This window comes from Carassius carassius, chromosome 1, assembly GCF_963082965.1.
Source record: "Carassius carassius chromosome 1, fCarCar2.1, whole genome shotgun sequence".
In the NCBI taxonomy this organism is placed as follows: Eukaryota; Metazoa; Chordata; class Actinopteri; order Cypriniformes; family Cyprinidae; genus Carassius; species Carassius carassius.
Window position 1 is genome coordinate 4,080,705 of NC_081755.1, and position 25,868 is coordinate 4,106,572.

Below are 25,868 nucleotides of genomic sequence, written 5' to 3' on the forward strand. Positions count from 1 at the left end.
CAACATCAACACCAGTAGAAACACAGGACAGTTTATGGGAACTTTTTGATACTCGCATCCATCAAACCAAGATGATACACAATGCTACAGCTGATGCCACAGTGGAAGTGAAAAAGTACATCAACGATGCGTATTTGCCCAGAACTCATGATCCACTAACTTACTGGAAAGAGAGAGCAGTAATCTTTCCTCATTTGTATGTCCTTGCAAAAAAATATCTTTGTATGCCAGCAACAAGTGTCCCTTGTGAGAGGATTTTTTCAAAGGCTGGAGAAATTATCTGTAAAAAAAGAAGTAGGCTAAGTCCTTCCACAGCAGATAAATTAATATTTTTGAATAAAAATCTCTAAAAAAGTGAGACATTGTGGCTTGATTTCTTTTATTAATATTCATTTTTCATGACCAAAATAACATTATGCACAGTGAGGAGCCTATAGGTTACAAACTTCACATATTAGAACATTATAATAATAAAAAAACAACACATTTTTTTAATGGCTCGTCAAGGTTGTTTCAGATCAACACCTGCAAGTGACCACTAGGTGTCACCGTTGAGACGGGTGTCGGATTGATTCGAAGCCTCGAAACAATATGGCACATTTGGTTCAACTGTTTCATTGGTTCACGAGGCCTCGATTTTGCCATCACTAGCTGACTGCACTGCCGGCCCGTCCAACAGGCCATACATGCGGTCGCCTGGGGCCCCTCCTTGATTTGGGGGCCCCGCGAATGATGTAACGCATTTTTAGTTGTTGTATTTTTTCTAACGTCAACACGTCGTATGAGTGGTCATGTGTCAACTAACACTCTTAAGTAATGCACAGACCCCATTAAACACGATACAATTCACAGTAACGGTGAGAAAAATACGAAACACATTTTATTAAAAGAATATCTTTGAATAATTCATACATGACAAACACCTCCCACAATAGGCTATTGGGTGAACTAGAATGTCGTAACGTATTCCTAGTACAGATTCCACATATTCCACTTAGCCACATATCTCTGTAAATTCCTTCAAGAATATATAATCGAGAAAGTGTTACATAACGTCATAAGTCTGGTTGCTATTTTTGATCGACTTATTTCTAATTTATGCAATGCACATTGATGCTATTTTAATTTGAAATTAAATTGCATCCAAACGCTATCTTTCCGGAGCCGAAAAAAGAAAGAAGAGAAAAGCAGATGGAGAAAAGCAGGCTCAAAGTAAAGGTATGTTTCGCTAAACATAATACATTATTTATTAGTGTAGTATTAATACTTGATTTAATAAATGTGATGATGCCCATGATCACAGACATACTTGTGTGATATGTGAGAGAAAATTAGGCCACATTCAGCATGTTTCATTAAATAATCAATTAATTATCCATCCAACTAATTCATGCTAAAAAAAGGTCTCCTCCTCTTTCCAAATTCAAATTTAACCCACTGTCCAATATCTAATGCAAAGTTTTGTTGATTAAAAAAGTCTTTAAAAAAACTTTATGTATTTCTAGTTATGTATGCATATTTGTATGTTTTGCATTTACAATAAATGCTTTTGATTCATGCTTTTTTTGTATATGTCATATTTCTATACTTTATTTTTTAAATTAGTGTTTTCTGGCTTTATTTATGTGCCAGGGTCTATGCTGAAATTTCTCAGTGTACCTACAGCTACAGAGACATTTGATGCTGCTACATCTGGAATTATTCACAGCACTCCTGGTAAAGAATATATATTTTTTTGCACTCTGATAATAACACACTGGTTGTATTCATTTTATATTATACAACATTGTAGATACATTACTGCATTGAAATTAGAGCCCGACCGATATGGATTTTTGGGGGCCGATGCCGATATTAACTCGAAAAGAGCCGATTTATAAGCCGATATTTTGATTTTAAAAATAATCTGGATATTAGACCCATTTCCTATAAACTGCATTTACACAACATTCAATAGCAAAATATCTGCCTGTTCTATGTATGTGGGCTGTATAAACCATTTTCCAGAATGGACTATGTTAAAAAAAAAGCCTTAGATTACAGTCTCAATGACTAAACAATTGCACATCAAAAGTATATATTTTTTTAATGATCAAAAAACAGTCTGGTTTTAAACATTTAACACTTTTACTTTCTTCCAGTTGAAGCTGGTTTTAACAGTCTGTGTGTTTACTGTAAATAAATTATAATACTAAAGTTAAAGTATTTGCAGAAGTAGTCCCACACTTTGCTGCTACAGCATTCACCTTTTTCAGCCATCTGTAGGCAGAAAGAGAGACAGAGAAAGAATAAGCATGTGTATTAATAATATCACCATGTATCATTACTCATGTCATCATTAGAATTATAATAATAATAAACTGGGATCTCCTACATAGGCAAAAATGAGAAATATTTATATTTTTTTTTATTTGTCAAGCAATAGGTATTACCTACTTATATTTAACAATATTATTTCAACATTTTCCTGTTATGTCTGTAAAGCTGCTTTGAAACAATATGTAAAAAAAAAAAAAAAAAGCGCTTGTTCAGCTCACATTTATTTACATGTCCCCTCTGGTTTAATCATTTCTGACGCAGCTACTGTAACTACACTATATTTGCTCTCACAGACACATTCACAACAGACCCGTATATCTTCTCCTCTTCTCTTTGTGCAGTCTGAATCAAAACATCGTCTTGCCTACTATTACCGGAAGATTACGGAATCAATTCGAAGTTGAATGGTTAACGTTAGTGTCATGAACACACCGCTGTCAATTTTGAGAAGAACCTCCTTCAAACAAGTTAATAGCAAGCATTTAAGGGGCCTGCTAAAAAGGAAGCTATATTAGCGTTAGAGTAACGTAACCAGCCTGAATTCACCAAACTGTTCTCTGGACCTGAGGGTAGCCTCTTCTTCCTTGCTTCTCTCTTAATTCTCATCAGCAGAACTAGCGCTATCGCTCGCTTCTTACAACGGGACAGATACATGTTTGCTGCTGACCGAAAGGAGGAGGAACAGACTATGAAATAGCTCCCGCTAAACGTTTTTAAAACTCCGCCTATGCCATAGCGCAGCGCAAATCGCGTTGTATCTGAAGGGCAACGCTGAGCCCAGCGGCAAGCGCCGTGCATACCGCGTCCTGTGTGAAAGGCCCAATTACGCGGTCATTATGTGGGAAACACACCGCAATAGAATAAGAATAAGTTAAACGTTAACGTTATAGTTTGACCTCCTATTAACGTTCACGCTCTTCCACTGATAAACATGGTATTAGCTTTGTGGCTAATCTAATATAGCAATGCATTAGCGGCTGTAAGTGATGTTACAGAATATTTAGAAGTGATAATGATAGGACCGTTAGCTAGAACTACCACACAGTTTTTATATACAGGGTATGAACTAAATCTACAATCATTTCACATGACGAACGACAGACTCACCGTCAAAACAGTTGATCGCTTTCTTCTGTAGTGGACTTCTGGCGCTGTTGTTAACTCTGGAGCTGCAGAGCTCCCTCTGGTGAGCACACTATGCAACACTCATAACATGAGTGAAGCATGAGACTCTGTTTCTCATGTTTCGTCGGCCGTTATAAATGCCGATGCCGATTTAAATGCAATTAGCTTATATCGGCCGATAATATCGTATATATATATAACATCTACAATATAACATCTAAAAGCAATAATCTCTTCTGCTTTTGTTGTAAATTGTTTTCTGTTAAAGAGTACAATTTAATCAGAAGAGGATTAAATGACTGGAAAAATGCACCATCTTACTTGAATATCCACGAGAATTCTCCTGAACACATTAAACATCTGGCAGCATGGAAGGAGCTAGAGATGCGCCTCAAGAAGGGGGAAACAATAGACATGGAGGAAATGTCTCTTCTGGAGTTTGAGAAGAGGCGCTGGAGGGAGGTCCTTACACGCTTAGTGGCCATAATCCAGTCCCTTTCACGCAGAAACCTGGCCTTTAGAGGAACAAGTGACACACTGTATCAGCCAAACAATGGTCACTTTTTAAAAGAGGTAGAACTCTTAGCAAAGTTTGATCCTGTGATGCAGCAACATATTGCAAGGGCACAATGTGCTGCTGGCAAACAACCACATTACTTGGGGAAGACCATTCAGAATGAACTAATTGCAGCAATGAGTGGCAAAGTAATAGAAAAAATAGAGACAGACATTAAAGCTGCCAAATACTTCTCAATCATACCGGATTGCACTCCTGATGTTAGCCATCAAGAGCAATTGTCTGTCATCATACGAACAATCAGTCTCAGTGACATTCCGGAGTTCAAGGAACATTTCATTGGGTTTCTTGTAGCCGAAGCAACCACTGGTGAAAGCTTGTCAAAGCTGATTCTTGAAAAGCTGGAAGAACACAAGCTTCAGTTCGATGACTGCAGAGGTCAAGCTTATGACAATGGCGCCAATATGAAAGGCAAGCATAAGGGTGTCCAGGCAAGGCTGCTGAATAAGAATCCACGGGCTTTTTTTGTACCATGTGGTGCACATGCACTAAATTTAGTTCTGGCGGATGCAGCCAAAGCATCTTCAGATGCAGTGAATTATTTTGGATACCTCCAAAAAATCTACTGCCTTTTCTCAGCAGCTCCTCAAAGGTGGACAGTACTTAAAAAGCATGTTGAGATCAGTGTAAAGGGCTGGACAGAAACAAGATGGCAAAGCAGAATTAAAAGTGTGGAAGCTTTACGCTATCAAGCCTCAGAGGTAAGGGAAGCTCTCTTGGGAGTGAGGGACAAGGCCACTGATGGAAACGTTAGAACAAAAGCTCAGTCATTGGCAGAGGAAGTGGTCTCATTTCGCTTTTCCATTTGCTCTGTCGTGTGGTACGACATTCTTTCCTCTGTCCATCATGTCCATCAAGCAAGCTTATGCAGTCACCTGATATGCAGCTAGACGTAGCTGTTGATCTGCTAAATAAGATACAGAGGTCCCTCACTGACTACAGAGTCAATGGTTTTGCAACAGCTCAAGCAACAGCCAAAGACATCTGTGATACCATGAATGTGGAAGCCACACTAAAGCAGAAAAGGCCAGGAGCACAAAAAAACAGTTCATTTATGAGGCTCATGATGAACCTTTCATGGATGCATTAAAGAAGCTAGAAGTGACATTCTTCTACGCAGTTGTAGATGCTGTCAAGTCTTCTGTTGAAGAAAGGTTTGTCAGTCTCAGTGAAGTGAGAGACAAGTTCAGTGTGCTCCTCAACTTCAAGAATCTGACACTCTGTGAATTGGGAGCTCAGTGTGAGACACTTAGTAAAGCTCTAGCAACAAACAAAGATGCTGACATCAGCGGCAGGGAACTTGCTCTTGAGTTGACAAACTTGCCACAACTGCAGTCAACAAGTATGACCCTTCTAAGCCTCCTCTCATTTATTCACTCTCAGGATTTGACAGAAATCTACCCCAATCTCCGGACGGCTCTTCGAATTGCTTTGACCTTGCCTGTTACTATAGCCAGTGCAGAAAGAAGCTTTTCAAAGCTCAAATTAATCAAAACATTTCTGAGATCCACAATGGCCCAGGAGCGCTTATCAGGACTTGCTGTTCTGAGTATCAACCATGAAATATGCGAGACTGTGTCATATGATGAGGTGATTGATGATTTTGCAGCCAAGAAGTCACGCAAAGTAAAGATCTAAGCAATCTGTACCCTTGAACCTTTGAACAGCCAAAGCAACATTTCTCAGTTATAAAGTGCTAAAAGTTTTATTTACCGGAAATGGAAGCACAATTAACATGTTAAAAAATAGTTCATATAACGTGAGATTCTGTTTCATGTTAAATCTAATCCCTTATATATATTTTTTTTAAATATAGAATTTATTTGCATTTTATTTTATTTTGTTTATGTATCCTTTATTTTTATAATTTACATTATTTGTGTTTCTCAAACACACTTGCACTCTCATTTACAATATTTTACAATACTTTGCAGTACTTGCAAACGTTTTAAATTTTAAATTTAAATCTGATTTAATATTTTTACACATGTATTACATGTTGAGTTTGTTACAGTTAATAAAAATGTATACACTTAAATATTGAAATTGTATTTTTTGTGCTCTCTTTCTCACTGTTTTTACACCAGTGGGCACAATTTTTTTTATCTCGCCTAGGGCCCCACAACCCTTCGGGCCGGCACTGGCTGACTGACTGTGTCCGCCCTCGGCATCTTCTCTCTTCTTTGGGGTCAGGGCTTCCCAAACCCCACCTACCATATTACTGGCAGTTATTTTGTCTTCTAGGAAGGAGTTGAGGAAGCCCATGAACCCACTGTAGCGCCATGGCCGGACACTGCTCGCCCCTGCTCCACTCCTCTTCCTCTCTGACTCCTTCCTTCTGTCTCTTCTATAGGTGTCTCTAAGAGACGTCCACCTGTTCCTACACTCATCCGCTAGTGAGAAGACAATAGAAAACACATATTCAATATAAACACCTCATTACCCACAATTCAGAATAATTCAACTCAAATTGTGAATCTTGTGTATTAAATAAATTCAATGCACACAGACTGAAGTAGTTTGATGGCCACTATGAAGATGCAGTCTTTATGAGCAATAAAACAGATTTAGCTACACCAGTGATACGAATTGAACTTGTATCAAACCGTTTCAGTTTTTTCTTTTGTGACCCCCTCCAGTTCACAGAGATGGCAGAAAGCGCTTTTTCCCCCCTCAAAACACGTCTTTTGTTGATAATTGACTGACCAATTGTTACAATCTCTTTCTGGATCACAACTAAATAAGGGAGTCAATTTATTTGTCCGTGTAAAAGAGAACAACATAGAATGTCAATATAAATGGTAGTCATTGTGTCAGAAGATACATGGAAGTGTGTAATAAGTATGAAAGACAATAATCCAGGCCAGCCTTAAAAATATTTTGGTTTGCAGTAACAGTAATAAAAAAAAAAAAAGGGTCGGTATGTCTATTTTTTTTTTTTTTTAAGTTTCAATGTAAAAAAAAAGGAACATTTTGGTGATGGTGATGTAGGTATGAATTTAAACAAATTAGCATATCGTGACGTCACTGACTGTGTCTTCAACCCGTGCCTTCGGGCGCATCATTGCAAACCTCATTTTGATGCAGGCTATATAGACCACAAACAAATTTAAATCTTTGTCAAAAACATGTTTATTGCATGAATTTCAGGTGAGAAGAAAAAAAATGAGGTACTGTTATACTTTTTTACTTGCATCCACCGCTACGTATCAATGCAACCTACAAATGAGAGACCGTTCACTTCGCTTTCTTGGGTTGTCACTTTTGTGAAAAAAATCCCTTTTGATTTGAGTGACGAGTGTTCATTGAATCGATTGTAAAATCGATTTTGCATGTCTAAATAAGTTTAATACGGCAAATAACACCAAATATAGATAAATCCACGGACAACAGGCAGGAGGAATGTAAAGACCAATATTTCTGATGATTTATTGGCGTGAAGTTACGTGCACAATGACAAACAGGAGTGCAACATTTTCGAAAAACAATAAGCAGAGTGGACTGCCATAATGCAAAACATTTACTGCAGGCTTCAACATGGCTGTGTTTACGATTAGAAATGTCAACAACAACAAAAAAATCGCATAGGCGATTCTAGGGCTGTCAACAAAAAAAAAAAACGAATTTCGAATATTCAGCGAATTTAAAATAAAAATCCACATTTGAATGCAAAAACGTTGCATTCGAATTTTAGGTGTGCATTAAGGAAGCTGCCTTATGAGCCCCGGTACTTCACAGTCCGTGTTCCATTCCATCTCGCTCGCGCACAGCCGTGTCTACACAACTTTCAAAGGCAGACGAGCTTGACACGCAGTATCTGCTGTCTCATCTTACACCTCGTGTACATGCACCGTCCGTGCAGTCTCAAAAAATGCCCGCACGCGGATGGCGAAAAGGACATAATGCAGACAGTGTGCGGACGGCCAAGTATACTTGATCTTTATCAGTGGCGCACGAGATGCGATGGCGATGTATGTGGCATTGCATTATAAGGTTATGTTAGCCTATCCAGTTGAAGCCACTTCAAAAAAAAAAGAAACATCAATGTGGAGAAGATCTTGTTTACATCAAAACTGAAACCAAGCCGTTCACACAGAACACATATTTCGCATTTTCTAGAGGGACACCGTTGGACTCGCGTCTCGCACAAGAGAGCCGCATGTTTAGAAAGACATGTAAAATTAATGCATTTATTTTAATTTTCTAAAAATATCCCAAGACTTTATGTTGGGTTTTTGTTCCCCATCTCACTGCATCTCATGTTTTTAAATGAAAAAAATTATCCTGTGTGACTGGTTTTCCCTCCTTTTTATTTAACAATGCATGCAAACATGACACTGTTTTGTTTATAGTTCTTTAAGCAACTTAATTAATAATAATTGGTTCATAAAAATATTTTAAATATTATGCTGTTTTTTCACAGTCATGTATTCTAATGCTTTGAATAAACGTGCAGTATTATTTTGAGGCCTTAAAATAATTATCAAACATGCTTATTCTGAACGTAATGATCATTTATTTTATTTTCAGAATCAAAACAAAAAATAAAAATTTGTAGTAATGATTTACAGCATTACAAGCTGTATTAATTATAGTGTTTTAATTAATTAAAATGTCACATCAGAATTTCACAGCAAAAAAAAAAAAAAATATATATATATAGAATACATAGGATCATGGAAAACACCAAAGATGCATAGTGCAGAGAAAACACAAGCTCTATATTCGGTGCAGTGTCTGATTGTAGGATGTGAAGATCTGCTGGATTCAGTGCAGCAGGATGAAGGAGAGCAGAGAACAGCAGAAGAACATGAAGCTCTGAGAGACGCTCTGAGCACCGTTACACAGGTTCCCCTCACAACATGAGAAGCCTTGAACATCTCTAACTGATGTTTCGGCATCACAGATAGATTTAGAGACACAGCCTTTTACAACGATTGACTGGCCACCGACACTCGCTGATGAAAAGAAAGAAAAGAGAGGTCAGTCTAAGTTGGAAACTGGTAAATGTGATCTGTATGTGATCTCAAACATCAGAGAGATAAAGATAATGCCTTTCTCACTTGTTGCTTTAAAGCAGCGGTCTTCACTTCCTGAACAGTTCAATATGTTTGAGCAGCTCTTCTCATCACAAGAGTAACAAGTCTTTCCATTGGGGACACTAGAGGGATCTACAGGACAAAAACATGCATCGACTCCATCTTATGTACAAAAATAACATGTAATGAAATAACACTCTGTTAGCAACTCCAATCAATTCATTCACACCTGAAAAGCTGCACTCTGTATTGTTTAATTTGTATTTCCTGATCTCCTTTTGAAGTAAAATGAGTGTTGACCTTAAAGATTTATTTATTTTATGGTCAGTAAAGCATGGTACCTGGAGCGTCTTGGATGTTACACTGGTCTGTGTTACAGCACACCAAAGATGTCTTTGCAATGCCCATGTTCATAGATCCATTTGCACAGTCAGCAGCACAGCCTTTAAGCTTCACTTTAGCACCTACGTCACCTTAAACGTGAATGATTAAGGAAAGACAAGTTCAACATATTTTGACAGAAAATATATTCATAAACCTCAAAATGTAGCATTTTCTAATTTGAATCTCTCAATTGATTCAATTTTAACACAAATTATATTGTGCATAGAAAACTGAGAGAAACAAATTAAGTAGCAGAAATGTAAATAGAATATTCGGTAGTCACAATGATAAATAATTCTGTGCGGAAATCAGCAGTTCTATGAGAAGTTACATTTCCAGTGAAGCAGCACCAGTAAAAAACACCAACATCTTCATCAGTTATCAGTGATTTTCAATCCATCATATTAGACTTACCGGCATTTGCTGCTGTTGTTAAACTCATACATTTAGAAGATCCACTGGGACATGTTTTTACATTTTGATTTGCACAAGAACCCGTCAGACCTGAGCACTCATAGCAGCTGAAAGATTGTCCTTTAGTATTAAAACACAGAGAGAGAGAGATGTTAGTGATCTGTATTCATACTCAATAACATTACAAACACTATTGGTCTTTGTACCTGCAGCGAACAGAATGAACAGAAGAAAAACTGAGATTTGCAGATCCATCTTCAATCAGGAGGCGAATTAAGTGACACCTGTTTCAGTGCTTACTTTATAGCTATAGAAAGGGGAGGGTCTTTATGAGAAAATGAAAGGTTAATGTAGACATTACTAGAAAATGAAACTTTAGCTTACATCATTTACATGCCCATTAATTATAAAGGGAGGTTTAAGGAATTATAACCAACCATGCTACCAAATCTTAAAGTGAGTTTGTCCATAAAATGAAAGCCATGGGTTCAGTGTTGTCTGGGCCTCATTATTCTTTAAAGAATCTTTTTATGTTCTGCAGAAGTCATAAATACTTTGCTGAGTGATCCAGGTATTCCCTACACTCTTAAAAATAAAGGTGCTTAAAAGGCTCTTCAGAGCTATCCCGTAGAAGATCCATTTTTTAACCATTAAGTCAAAGGTTCTTTAAAGAAACATCTTTTTCTTACCTTTTGATAATCTGAAAAACCTTCTTTCGCCGCAAAGAACCTTTTGTGAAACAACATAGACCAAAAAGATTCTTGGCATCGTAAAGCACCTTTATTTTTAAGAGTGTTTCTTTGGTGGGGATGGAGTGTTATTGAAAAAACAATATTAGTTTCAATGATCTTTTCACTTAAATACATGCCTTTGTTACAATGAGCTAAACTTCTTTGATTTCTAATTGAAAATATGAATTAGCAATTAATAAAAAAGCTAGTTGTTTACAATGTTAGTTAATGATACCTAATAAAGAAACAATTGTAAATAAATGGAATCCTATTGTAAAGTAATAGTTAAACAGGTTTAAATGTTGTATACAGGAATAAAAACGGAATAAAATATGTTGTATCTGGAAATGTATTCATCCAAAATAAAATAAGTATTGTGTAAACACAGTGGCTGTGTAGTGTATTTTACAAAATATTTGAGAACATATAGAAATACTAACCCATGTATGATGTATAAAAATAAAAAATCATCTATTTCTATAAAAACGAACTAGCATAAATCAATCCATTATTTCAAAATAAGCCAAGGTTGAAACTGACCATTCGACCCAGCCATTGGTTGCAAAATAACTCCAGCCATTGGGTTTCTTTGAACCTAGCACTTCTTGGTATGTATGCTAGTGCTTGAAGTGGACAAATATTGACTTCCAGACAAATTTTGTCAACTTTACTATGGTTAACAACAGAATATATATATTAACAATAGATTTAAAACAAGAGGTTTTAACATTTATATTCATCAGGTAAAACTCATCACAGCATTTGAAACTTACATTCTGGAAATATTTTCTCTGTTTTTAAACAACAGTGACACACAGTTCATGCATACAATCTCAGCCTAAGGGCAAACACACCATTAAAAGGTAACATGCAAAACAGACATAGAAACTCACTGATAACCTAAAGATATTCAAATATCCATCCAACTGACTATGGATAAAAAAAAAACAATGCGTCTCCTGTTTTTACTTTCTTGTGCTTTTACTTTCATTTTTTATTTAGTATATTTAAATTATTTTATATACATTTAATTATTATAATTAAATGTATTTATTTATTTAGTTATTTTCTTGGACATGATTTTGCTCAGTATTTCTTCATGAAAATAAAGCTGTTGAGCATTTCTAGCTTTATTTTAATTTAACCAAAATAATGTTTGCTTAGACATTTATTAAATATCATACATTCTTGTTGCAGCATTGAGCATCATACATGAAGCATTAAGCTGTACATAGATGTATTGGTTCTGGTAAGAGAGCAGATTTTAAGGATCCTTTCTATTGTTTTCACTGACTAAATTCTGCTCTTTGTCAAATTTTATCATCAGATACAACAAAGTACAGATATGCCTATGATTTTACTGAGATATTTATCTCACAGTGTAAACAGCTTCAGTGATACAGTAGTAATGGAAGTTTTTAACTTAAATGTTATTTGCTCTCTGTACAATGAAAAAGCTTTGTCATTAAAAATATTTATGTTACGATGTGGAGGGGCGGTTGCCGTCCGTGAGGGAGCGGAGGAGTGGGCGCCGTTCACCAGTGAGCCTGAGCCTGCTGCCATCCACCATGATGGGGAGGAGCAGGGAACGGGGGACTTGCCGGCTGCCTAAAACCGGAGGAGCCGTCGCCATCCACCAAGGGCCGTCCAGTGCCACCACCAGGCACCGTGGAGGAGTTCACCCAACTGCGTCTTCTAGGGGGCGCTATGGGGAACACCTCATCGTGACCCGTGTCTGAAGCATACATTTGAAAAAATGGCTACAGCCTCTGAGGTCACTGCCGGCGCAATTATAAACAGGCACCGGGAGAACACGTCATTCTCTTCTTCTTCTTCACTGACCTTTCTGTTAGAAGCGTGCATCTGAAAGAACTGGTAAGAGCGATCTTTCTCTGTTTATCATGGTGACTACTAACAAGCGCTTAGACAATGTGTGCATCTATGTGGGTGTTATTTGACACCCGATGACACACGCAATCTTTGCGTCATTTGTTTGGGTGAAAAGCACGCACGCGATGTCTTTGAGGAGGCAATCTGAGTGCATTGTGAACGTTTTTTCAATGATAAAAGCTTCGCTCTCATTCGTCTCTCTTCTGGAAAAAAAAAAGGAAAAAAGGCAGCCATGTGCTTCCCGCAGTTCAGGACCCTCCGCTGCTGAGGCACGGAGTAGAATGAGCTTGTGAGAATACAGGTGGATCTGTCTGAATGGTTAGAAGAGGGATTTTCCCTTTCGCGCAAGTAATGGCGGCGGACGAGAGAGAGCATCGGGAGGATGTTGTTTTATCTTTAACACTGATACTGAAGTTAGTGCTCTGCTGGGTTTTTACCCAGAAAAAGCAGGAGATATTTGAGGATGGTGAAGAAGCTGAGGCTGAGCCTTCTCAATTCTCCTGCCCTGCGTATGTAGAGCTGTTGGAGGTTATGGATGGCGCCACAGCAAAGTTGGACTTGCCATGAAAGTGCGCTAACAAGGTGACGCTGAGGCAAAAAAAAAAAAAAACTAGATGAGCATTATCTTTCTGAACATAGCCCTCCAGCTCAGGTGAGCCTTCCATTACTGCATGACCTCCATACAGATATCAAAAAGAAATGAAAGAGGCAATTTTCTTCTCGCAGGGGTGGTGTTAGCGCAGTGGATAAGACGCATGCCTGTGGTGTGGGAGACCTGGGTTCGAATCTACTGTGAACCGCCAGTGTGTCCCTGAGCAAGACACTTAACCCCTAGTTGCTCCAGAGGTGTGCGACCTCTGACATATATAGCAATTGTAAGTTGCTTTGGATAAAAGCGTCAGCTAAATGAATAAATGTAAATCCATCTTTTTTCTGATCAGGTAGCTGAGCTGTGCCGCACCACGCTACCAAGCAGGCTGCCTTTGCCATGGGCAGGACTATGTTGGCCATGGTGGCATCGGCGAGACATCTGTGGATGAACCTGGCAGACATCGGGAAGAAGGAAAAGGCTTTCTTCTCGATAATCAGGTTTCACCTTCTGAACATTTTGGTATTTCTGTTGAGATGGTGATCGAGAGGTTCAGGAAGACGTATGTAACCCTCTTTGTACATACTTGTGTATTAAATTGCTGGTGGTTATGTGTCTACTAATAAACTGTGAGTTTCCTTTGCAGTGCTCAATTACAGTGTTCAGTATACACTCGTCAGCACCAGCCATCCGGCTTCATGTACCGGTATTAGGCGGCTGAGATCACAGGTGTCTTCGGGAGCCTTCCTTGATCATCAGCCCTGGCACAGCACTGCAGGGAATTTCATGAATGTCTGGCCAGGTCACCCTTAAGGGTCTCCAGGCTGCTTAGTGGTGCTGTCACATCTAGCGGGAAGTGGAGGTGGCAGTTACAGAAGTCTTTTTGTATATGCTGCCTCAGGTGATGCTCCCCTCGCCCCGAGGTTTGTAAAATTTGAGCTTGCCTCTCCCTTGCGATTCAGCGCCTCTGCGATGCTTAGGAACCTTAAGGGACACACGCTAAGCTTTGTTTACTTTCACAAAACCACATGATGGTCCGTGTGCACGTGAACACTTTGCACACTTTCTAAAATCCATGTAAGTGGTAAGTGTGCACGCAAGACTCTTTCTGAAATCCTGTACGGTAAGAGTTACGCGCTCCGCCTCATTCCCTTTTCTTGAGATGATTAGACCTTGGTTCCTTGGGCTCCACTCAGCCAGTGTGTATTTGTTTATACACTTAAAGCATCGCTTACCTCAACATGAGGGGCTATTTGGGTGATTCACGTGGTAGTTTAGCAGCGCTCCCCTTTTTCCAAGAAGGGTCGCCTATGAGCGCACTACTCTGAGCTCGGTGTTCTCCTCTCATATGAGACTGAGTTCTCTATTTTTTCCACAGAGCGCTCCAGTATTGTTTCCATAGATCGAGTTGATGACTCACAAACATACTGTTTTGAGATGCGCGGTTGCTTCGTGCCCTTTGGTAAAAGCCCCGTTCATCTTGGGCGCCACTCCACCTATGTATCCTCGGATACCTATCTAAACAGGGTGTTGCTACTAGAGAACTGTCGAGACAGCTTTTTCAGCAAGCTTATGCGTAAGCTAGCGGTAGCCCCTGTGTGACAGGCAAGACTTGGTAGAAATGCTAGGTTCTTAGCCGTATCCCTTTAAAAGAATCTTTCCTGATTCCAAGCATTCAGCTCTACCCCGGGCCGAGGCCCTAACAATTAAGTTGGGTATGTAGCTTAGGCCTTTGGCCATAAAGGTTAACGTCACAGACAGCCGTCTAAACATCCCAGGGGCAACTCCCGTGGAAATGGTAGAGTTGGTTCTTCACCATGATTCTGGCCAGCACTCCCCTCAGCATGGTGGTGTGGGTATACTTTTCCCCATAGTTCGATGTTCAACTTTTAAGGGAACGTCTCAGGTTACGAATGTAACCATGGTTCCCTGAGTAGGGAACTAGACACTGCGTCCTCTAGCTTCCTGCCATGCTTCAGACACAAAGCTTCTGACGAAGAAGTGAATGACGTGTTCTCCCAGTGCCTGTTTATAGTCATGCTGGTTGTGACGTCAGAGGCTGTAGCCCGCTAACAAGTTGGTGTTTTTTCAATGTATGCTTCAGACACGGGTCAAGACGAGGTGTTCCCCATAGGTCTCATTCCCTACTCAGGGAACCATGGTTACATTTTTAACCCTTTCGAGTCGATTAATGCGGATACGCGTTTTGAGTCATTATCTCCTGATAACCCCGAAAAGAACTTAAATTACACTTTTAGTTTTAATCGTACAAATAAGAGCAAAACATCAATCGAATCTGTAAAGGGTCTACTTTTTTTTGGATACAGACATACTAACAACAAAACTTTGTGCACTTATAAAATAAAGATAACAAACAAGGTGTGCTGTCTGCAGCCTTTGTCTGCGCTTATCTTCATTTACAAACACGTCATTTAAATGAACTGTAACTCCGTGAATACTCAACGAAAATACATGAGAGAGATATCTATAGAAAGCTTGACATGTCTATTTTTAAACTAAACAAGTGCCGCCGAAAAGATATTCTGTGATAAAGTAATCCATATGAAAACAACGCGATGTCTGTTTTTCTTGTCTCCCTTCATTATATCTAATGTGACCACGCCCCCGGGCTGAACACACTGTTCAAATTCAAACTGAAGCGCGCGGCTTGAATACGCCCATAAAAGAAGAAAAAGCAGCCAGATTGTTCAAGTTCTTTTATTTTACTGTTTGCTTCGCGATGAGAGGAATAAGACATAAATCACCCCAAAAAGATTTGATGTGGTTGAGGATTTGAGAAATGGATTTCCTCAGAAAAAAAAGAATGAAGCACTTTATTCAGCAGAGATCATAAACATGAGTAAGTCTCTTTTTATTTATTTATATACTTGTACTAGTTTTCACATAACTTGTAAAAACTTTACTAGTTAGGCTTTTTCCAAATACTTTTTCCAAACTATAATTCCTGACTAAATGTATAATCAAGTGAAACATTATGAAGTTTCAATAACAATATACAATACTATACCATTGAAAAGCTTGATGTAAATGATATAAATGTAAAAAATAGATAACTGTAAAAAATGTAAAAACATTTTTTGCTTTTCTTTCAATTTATTCCCCCTAAAAACCAAGAAAAATATTCTCAGCTCTTTTCAACATTAATAATAATGATAATAATAATAACAATAAATGTTTTTTTTTTTGTAGAAAATAAGATTGTTAAAAGGATTTCTGAAGGATTGTGTGACTGGAGTAAGGATGCCAAAGAATTTGTTTGAAAGTCAGCTTTGATTGTTTCTAATAAACTGTTTAACTGCTCCCCCAAGTGGATATTAAATTATGTTGTTGGATAATTAAATATATTCTTAATAAACTACAAACATAAAATTATATACTTTTATTTTGTCCTCACATTCTTTCTTGTAAATCCTCACTCACAGTGGCACAGATGACCGAGAGGCTCATTATGCAGCTCATTATGCAGGCCTTTGTCTTCTCAGGTGTAAATCACAATGATATTCATGGTAGTTGACGCCTACTCGCATATGACTTTTACCAACAAAAAGTGTCTTAGAAAATTTAAATCAATATATTGTTTTCTGTGAGTGAGTAAACAAGATGATTTTCACATAATTTAGAAAGGAAAATTCTAGGCTACAAGCTCCAGTTCTCAAAATTCCCGGGAACCATTGTTCTTTATGTGTATTCTTTGCCTTATTCAAGTGTTTTAACATTTTTAGTTTTTCACTAACCATGCATAATATTTTTTTTCTCAAAAACACAATCATGTACATACATGCATTCCACATATTATGACAGCCCAGCTTGTGCTAATTACAGTGAGATTAGACTTTACCCATTTAGATATTTATAAGAAACTGAAAAAAGCACGTGTCAGGGCATGACAAAACTTCTCCAGACCCCAAAAATACCCTTAGACTCCAAAGAGTTAACCTGAGACGTTTATGCCCTATCACAGGTCTTTTGTTTTCCAAAACCAGCAGGTTTTGTTTTTCTCAGACCCTACTCCTGGTTCAGAGACTGCAGCAGTGCCACCAGAATGGTCGTCCTTTTGGAATTTATGGTCAAAGTCTTCTTGAGGCATTTCAGAAATGTGGATTTCATGAGTCATCCCTTATATCTTTTTTCCCAGCTGGACTGGATGATCCTATCAATTGGGAGGAGCTGGGTGATCTAGATTCCTGGACTTAGGGAAAATTGTTGATTTATGCATGCCACCTCAAGGAGATGGAATTTCTACAAGATGAGCAGGGCCTTCTCCATAGCATGCACACTTTTCTGTCTTTGTCTCTTCAGCCTATCTGCAGCGACCGCTCTGCCCACCCTCCCTCTTCAAGCCCGAGTCTAGATCTTCTGAAGCCAATTGTAAATCAGAGGATGAGAAGGAAGAGGGCCGCCCGGACCACTGTACTCGATGCTGAGTTGGTGGAGACAATTCCAGCCATTCCTAGGTTTAAGAAATCTGCTGTAGTCAGTCCGAAAACTTTTCTAGAAGCAGTGTTTTTTTCAGACATGCCCGCTAATGTTGAAACTGCAGCACTCCATGAGGTGGTGGAGTGCTTTGCAGCATCTATCAAGGTGGACAGCTCCCCACTACCTCATTCTCAGAAGCAGGGGAAGAGGAGTGTTCACTCCGCTACTACCACTCTGGCTCTAGAACCCTGTCTAGAGTCCGCACCAGCCCCAGAGCCCACTCCTGAGTCCACACCAGTCTGTATACCTGTGTGGATCTGCCCTGGCTCCTTGCTCTTCCGTCTCCGCCCAGGCTCATTGCCCTGTCTCGTCATTCCAAATGTCACCGGACAGGATGGGAAAGATCCTAATCCCTGTGAACCCAGAAACCCTTTTTTTTCAACTCCCACTGTCACTACCACGAAAGACATCTTTGTATTCTGCTTCATGTTTATCCTGTCTACCTGGGTCACTTTCAAGACCATTTCTGCCCATGAGTCAGTTTTCTGCATCTCCAGGGCCTACCTCAAAGTTGAATATTGTCCATGAATCTCCAGAGCCCCCTTCAGTCCTGAAAGAGTCTGTTCCAGAACTCACTGGTCCATAAGCCACAAGTCTTTGCTGCAAGTTGGGATCCTCATGAGCCTGTTCCAGTCTGTCTTTTGCCTTGGCCATTGTTATGCCCCATGGCTCGAAAAGGACATAACAAAAATGCGCGCACACAAGAAAGTTTGAATAACAAATATTAACAAAATAAAATTAAAAATAAAGAAACTGTCTAGCATGAAGCAGTCAGGAATCAGTGGTATAAAGTTAAGTAAATTCATGAGAGAGTAATGGTATATAGTAATGTTGGATGCATCATATAAAACAAAAACCAAATGAAACAAAGTCCAAAATGCAGCCAGCCCCTGGCCAGTTGTCATACTGCTTTTTAAAAGGCAAGACAGGGAACCAACAGCAGGTGTCCTCGATGAACCCATCAGAGCGTAATAAGCTGGAAGGTGGAGCAGCACCACAATTCAACCCAGGGATGATGCACACAACACATGGGTCGTCACAGTCAGTAACCCCAGAGCCCCTCTGGTCTGTTCCTCCAGCTCCATCCTGGTTTCTAATCCACCTGAGCCTCCCTGGCTCATCCCTCCCATCCCTCCATGGTCGTCCACTCCAGACCCTGCAGAGTGTTCGGCTGTTGCCCTGGCTTGGCTCCCCTCCCTCCCCTCTTTGTCCCTGTGTTTTAATTTTTTGCTTTCATGTTATGTTTTGTCTTGGGCTATGTAGCACACAGCTTGTGTTTTCACAGGCTGTGTGCTTTCATGTTATGTTTTGTGTGAATATGTAGCTTATGAGATCTCATGGGAAGTCATGGCCTAACAGTTAGCGACTTGGACTCGCAATCGAAAGGTTGTGGGTTCGAGTCTCGGGCCGGCAGGAATTGTAAGTGGGGGGAGTGCATGTACAGTTCTCTCTCCACCTTCAATATCATGACTTAGGTGTCCTTGAGCAAGGCATCGAACCCCCAACTGCTCCCCGGGCGCCGCAGCATTAATGGCTGCCCACTGCTCCGGGTGTGTGTTCACAGTGTGTGTGTGTGTTCACTGCTCTGTGTGTGTGCACTTCGGATAGGTTAAATGCAGAGCACGAATTCTGAGTGGGTCACCATACTTGGCTGAATGTCACTTCACTCATCAGTTGGCTGGTGGTATGTTTTGCTTGCCATGTGCTTGTGCTTTTGTTTTGTGTGAGCACATGGCTTTGTTTTTTTCTCATGTGCCATGCACTCTTGCATCGATTGTCTAACCCCTCCCCTCTTGTTAACTGATTATCAGTTAATTAGCCCTAACTGTCCTTCCTCATTTCCTGCCTGGTTTGGTTCCCTGTTTATTCTCTCTCTGTGACCTGTACAGTGCTGGTTCGTTTTGTGTTCCTGGTTACTCCAAGTCGGTCAAGTTGCTGGTCAACCCTTACCAAAAAGTAGTATACTTTAAGTTTATTTTATTAAGTATACTTAAGTAAACTTTATATAGCAAATATTCAAATATCAGTGTTCTAGTAGTATACTTGTAAGTGTACTGTTTCAATACTCCTGGGACTAAATTGGCCCAGTTTCTAGTATATAAAAGTATACTTTTAAGTATAACAATATAAAGTGCTATAACAGTAGCAAACTTTGAGTACTCAAATAGTTTATCACTATGTTTATATACAATACTACAATTATACTTAAAGTGAACGAATATCCAGCAGCAGTTTTAACATTATGTGATATGACTTCTGACGCACAGATGCCATTGGCACATGCCACTATGCTCAGTGACACTTCCGTTTTCAGTGGCATGTGTCAGTGTGCGGTGGCATGTGTCACTATGCTCAGTGGCATGTCTGGTTTTCTGTGGCATGTGCCAGAGGACAGTGGCATGTGTCACTAAAACCTGTGACACATGCCAATGGACTGCGTCCTGTGTCAGTTGCTGCGGTGTGTGTCACGCCTTCTGTAGTGGGTGTCGATGCATAATGTAGTGACACGCACTTAAAGGCTGAATGATATTTAATTAACTAACAGTATGTTGGTGTCAAACATACGACTTATTACATCATGGAATTTATTGGTACAAGAAATATTGAGTTCCTATATTGAGATTAAAACGTGTCTTATGCTCCTTAATGTATATTTTTCCATTGTAAGTTTATTTCCAGTAGCCTGCTTTGTGCAATGCATTCCAATACTTAAATACGAGTTGTTGTTGTTGTTTTTTTCATAGATTTGACAGTTTGGTTGTATCATTTGTAATTATAAAATAATACAGAAACTATGCAGAGGCCATAACAAAAAACAAAAACAAATTAAAGCTGCAAGCAGCGATGAACGGGCCCTCGCACCCGGGCTCACCGCCAGTGAGTGGCATTAGTAAATAGGTGAACGGTGAGAAATATGCGTTTAAACTCATGAATATAAGTGGAATTTATCAAAGTTTATTCCATATATGTGCCAATCTTCCTGTTGCCAGCAGGTGGCGCTATCATTATAATGGAATATTGGCCTTCAGATGTGTTCAGGGCCGGACTCTTATCGAACATGTGAAGTTTGGGGAAGATCGAACATTTTATGCATGAATTACAACAACTTCTCATGCTGTGGCGAGACATCAAATTTTGACATGGCGCTATGGACACGCCCTTTAACAAAAACTCCAGATCTCCACAATTTAACATTGCACAGGCCTTTAGATTAGACTGACCACAAAAAAATACATTAATGTCAAAAGATTTATAGGAGTAGTTTGTTGCAGCGTAAAACATGTCACTTCCTGTTGCCAGCAGGTGGCGCTATGACTATAACTGAATATGGGCATGTAGATCTGTTAAGGGCAGAAGTCTTATCTAATATGTGAAGTTTGGGGCAGATTGGACATTGTATGTCTGAGTTACAGCAACTTCCTTTTTCATGGCGAAACATCGAAATTTGTCAGGCCGCCATGGATACTCCCTTTAACGAAACCTCAAGATCTTCCCAATTTAACTTCGCAAAGGCCTTTAGATTTAACTGACCAAGTTTGATGTTGATCTGAATAAATCTCTAGGAGGAGTTTGTTAAAGTACAACCCCTGAAAATGCCAAAAACAACACCAATTTTGCAGAGAACATTCTAAATAACTGACTTCCTGTTTGGATTCGGATTTCGTACCAAGAGACTTTTTCGTAGATATTGGTGTGTTACATGTGTGTACCGATTTTTGTACATGTACGTGAAACATAGCTTGAGGCGCACTCCGTTGAAAGTGTATATGCACTCAGTTGAAAGTGTATAGGTGGCGCTATCGAGCCATTTTGCCACACTCAATGGAATATTGGCCTTCAGATCTGTTCAGGCCAGGACCCTTATCACACATGTGACGTTTGGGCAAGATCGGACATTTTATGCCTGAGTTATAACATCTTTTATTCCCATGGCGACACATTGAACTTCGTCACGGCGCCATGGACACGCCTTTTAACGAAAACTCAAGATCTTCACAACTAAACATCACACAGGTCTTTAGATTAGACTGACCACAAAAATAACATTGTTTGTTTTCGGATTTCGTACCAAGAGACTTTTTTGTAGGTATTGGTGTGTTACATGTGTGTACCGATTTTTGTACATGTACTTGAAACGGAGCTCGAGGCACGCTATGTTGAAAGTGTATAGGTGGCGCTATCGAGCCATTTTGCCACACCCGATGGAATATTGGCCTACAGATGTGCTCAGGCCAGGACTCTTATCACACATGTGAAGTTTGGGGAAGATCGGACATTTTATGCCTGAGTTATAACATATTTTATTCCCTTGGCGAGACATCGAACTTAGTCATGGCGCCATGGACACGCCTTTTAACGAAAACTCAAGATCTTCACAATTTAACATCGCACAGGCCTTTAGATTAGACTGACCACAAAAAAGACATTGATGTCATAAAATTTCTAGGAGTAGTCTGTCGAAGTGTAAAATATGTCACTTCCTGTTGCCTATAGGTGGCGCTATGACTATAACTGAATATGGGCATGTAAATATGTTCAAGTCAGGAGTCTTATTAAACATGTGAAGTTTTGGGCACATTGGACATTGTATGTCTGAGTTATAGCAACTTCATTTTTCATGGCGAATCATCGAAATTCGCCAGGCCGCCACGGACACGCCCTTTAACGAAAACTCAAAATCTTCGCAATTTAACATCGCAAAGGCCTTTAGATTAGGCATACCAAATTTGGTGTTGATCTGAATAAGTTTCTAGGAGGAGTTCGTTAAAATACAACTCATGGAAATGGCAAAAATGACACAAAATTTGCTCATAATATTAAAATTAACTGACTTCCTGTTGGGTTTAGAATTTTGCTCTAAGAGACTTTTTTGTAGGTATTGGAGAGTTACATGTGTGTACCGATTTTCATACATGTACGTGAAACGTAGCTCGAGGCACACACCGTTGAACGTGTATAGGTGGCGCTGTCGAGCCATTTTACCACACCCACTTCTGAAACCCATATCAGACGTAAATTTTCGCCAGTTCTGAGGTGTGTGCAAAGTTTCATGCCTTTTCGAGCATGTTTAGGCTCTCAAAAATGCGATTCATCTTAGAGAATAATAATAATAATAATAATAATAATTAAAGCTGCAAGCAGCGATGAACGGGCCCTCGCACCCGGGCTCACCGGCAGCGAGTGGCTTTAGTAAAGAGGTGAACGGTGAGAAATATGCGTTAAAACTCATAAATATAAGTAGAATATATCAACATTTATTCCATATATGTGCCAATCTTCCTGTTGCCAGCAGGTGGCACTATCATTACAATGGAATATTGGCCTTAAGATGTGTTCAGGGCTTCACTCTTATCGAACATGTGAAGTTTGGGGAAGATCAAACATTTTATGCCTGAGTTACAACAACTTCTCTTGCTGTGGCGAGACATCAAATTTTGTCATTTTTGCCATGGACACGCTCTTTAACAAAAACTCAAGATTGCCACAATTTAACATTACACAGGCCTTTAGATTAGACTGACCACAAATATACATTAATGTCAAAAAAATTCTAGGAGTAGTCTGTCGAAGTGTAAAATATGTCACTTCCTGTTGCCTATAGGTGGCGCTATGACTATAACTGAATATGGGCATGTAAATATGTTCAGGTCAGGAGTCTTATTAAAAATGTGAAGTTTTGGGCACATTGGACATTGTATGTCTGAGTTATATCAACTTCATTTTTCATGGCGAATCATCGAAATTCGCCAGGCCGCCATGGACACGCCCTTTAACGAAAACTCAAAATCTTCGCAATTTAACATCGCAAAGGCCTTTAGATTAGGCATACCAAATTTGGTGTTGATCTGAATAAGTTTCTAGGAGGAGTTCGTTAAAATACAACTAATGGAAATGGCAAAAATGACACAAAATTTGCTCATAATATTAAAAATAACCGACTTCCTGTTGGGTTTAGAATTTTGCTCTTATAGACTTTTTTGTAGGTATTGGAGAGTTACATGTGTGTACCGATTTTCATACATGTACGTGAAACATAGCTCGAGGCGCACACCGTTGAACATGTATAGGTGGCGCTGTCGAGCCATTTTGCCACACCCACTTCTGAAACCCATATCAGATGTACATTTTCACATTGTGTGTACATTGTGTGCAAAGTTTCATGACTTTTTGAGTATGTTTAGGCCCTCAAAAATGCGATTCATCTTAGAGAATAATAATAATAATAATAATAATAATAATAATAATAATAATAATAATAAACGGCGCAATTCCAAGAGGGTCCTCACACCATCGGTGCTCGGGCCCTAATTAAAGCTGCAAGCAGCGATGAACGGGCCCTCGCATCCGGGCTCACCGGCAGCGAGTGGCTTTAGTAAATAGGTGAACGGTGAGAAATATGCATTTAAACTCATAAATATAAGTGGAATATATCAATGTTTATTCCATATATGTGCCAATCTTTCTGTTGCCAGCAGGTGGCGCTATCATTATAGTAGAAAATTGGCCTTCAGATGTGTTCAGGCCAGGACTCTTATCGAACATGCGGAGTCTGGGGAAGATCGAACATTTTATGCCTGAGTTACAACAACTTCTCTTGCTGTGGCGAGACATCAAATTTTGTCATGGCGCCATGGACACGCCCTTTAACAAAAACTGAAGATCTCCGCAATTTAACATTGCACAGGCCTTTAGATTAGACTGACCACAAAAACATACATTTATGTCAAAGGTTTCTAGGAGTAGTTTGTCGCAGCGTAAAACATGTCACTTCCTGTTGCCATCAAGTGGCACTATAACTATAACTGAATATGGGCATGTAGATCTGTTAAGGGCAGAAGTCTTATCTAACATGTGAAGTTTGGGGCAGATTGGACATTGTATGTCTGAGTTACAGCAACTTCCTTTTGCATGGCGAAACATCGAAATTTGCCAGGCCGCCATGGACACGCCCTTTAAGGAAACCTCAAGATCTTCGCAATTTAACATCGCAAAGGCCTTTAGATTTAACTGACCAAGTTTGGTGTTGATCTGAATAAATCTCTAGGAGGAGTTCGTTAAAATACAACGCATGGAAATGACAAAAATGACACAAAATTTGCTCATAAAATTAAAAATAACCGACTTCCTGTTGGGTTTCGGATTTTGCTCCAAGAGACTTTTTTGTAGGTATTGGAGAGTTACATGTGTATACCGATTTTCATAGATGTACGTGAAACATAGCTCGAGGCGCACACCGTTTAACATGTATAGGTGGCGCTGTCGAGCCATTTTGCCACACCCACTTCTGAAACCCATATCAGATGTACATTTTCGCCGGTTCTGAGGTGTGTGCAAAGTTTCATGACTTTTTGAGTATGTTTAGGCCCTCAAAAATGCGATTCATTCTGGAGAAGAATAATAATAATAATAATAATAATTAAAGCTGCAAGCAGCGATGAACGGGCCCTCGCACCCGGGCTCACCGGCAGCGAGTGGCTCTAGTAAATAGGTGAACGGTGAGAAATATGCGTTTAAACTCATAAATATAAGTAGAATATATCAATGTTTATTCCATATGTGCAAATCTTCCTGTTGCCAGCAGGTGGCGCTATCAATATAATGGAATATTGGCCTTCAGATGTGTTCAGGGCTGCACTCTTATCGAACATGTGAAGTTTGGGGAAGATCAAACATTTTATGCCCGAGTTACAACAACTTCTCTTGCTGTGGCGAGACATCAAATTTTGTCATTTTTGCCATGGACACGCTCTTTAACAAAAACTCAAGATTGCCGCAATTTTACAGTACACAGGCCTTTAGATTAGACTGACCACAAAAATACATTAATGTCAAAAAATCTCTAGGAGTAGTTTGTCTCAGCGTAAAATATGTCACTTCCTGTTGCCAGCAGGTGGCGCTATGACTATAATTGAATATGGGCATGTAGATCTGTTAAGGGCAGAATCTTATCTAACATTCAAAGTTTGGGGCAGATTGGACATTGTATGTCTGAGTTACAGCAACTTCCTTTTTCATGGCGAAACATCGAAATTTTCAGGCCGCCATGGACACTCCCTTTAACGAAACCTCAAGATCTTCCCAATTTAACTTCGCAAAGGCCTTTAGATTTAACTGACCAAGTTTGATGTTGATCTGAATAAATCTCTAGGAGGAGTTCGTTAAAGTACAACCCCTGAAAATGCCAAAAACAACACCAATTTTGTAGAGAAAATTCTAAATAACTGACTTCCTGTTTGGATTCGGATTTTGTACCAAGAGACTTTTTCGTAGATATTGGTGTGTTACATGTCTGTACCGATTTA

General features: G+C 39.4%; 1 protein-coding gene across 1 annotated transcript; it reads right to left on the reverse strand.

Annotated features, from left to right (window-relative positions):
- Positions 1–8,760: 8,760 nt before the first annotated feature.
- On the reverse strand, positions 8,761–9,544 carry LOC132102685 (urokinase plasminogen activator surface receptor-like). Its single transcript, XM_059507323.1, has 3 exons — positions 9,402–9,544; positions 9,085–9,192; positions 8,761–8,979 (listed from the first exon to the last, which is right to left on the reverse strand). The coding sequence occupies exons 1-3, from the start codon at positions 9,472–9,474 to the stop codon at positions 8,789–8,791; spliced, it is 372 nt and encodes a 123-aa protein (XP_059363306.1). The 5' UTR covers positions 9,475–9,544; the 3' UTR covers positions 8,761–8,788.
- Between the last annotated feature and the right edge of the window lie 16,324 nt (positions 9,545–25,868).

What these genes read in the sequence shown, in the direction of transcription:
- LOC132102685 (XM_059507323.1), bottom strand. Translation starts at nt 9,474, where the DNA reads ATGAACATGGGCATTGCAAAGACATCTTTGGTGTGCTGTAACACAGAC. An exon ending in TAACATCCAAGACGCTCCAG is followed by an intron (nt 9,193 to 9,401) that starts GTACCATGCTTT and finishes TTTGTCCTGTAG; the next exon opens with ATCCCTCTAGTGTCCCCAAT. An exon ending in CCGCTGCTTTAAAGCAACAA is followed by an intron (nt 8,980 to 9,084) that starts GTGAGAAAGGCA and finishes TCTTTTCATCAG; the next exon opens with CGAGTGTCGGTGGCCAGTCA.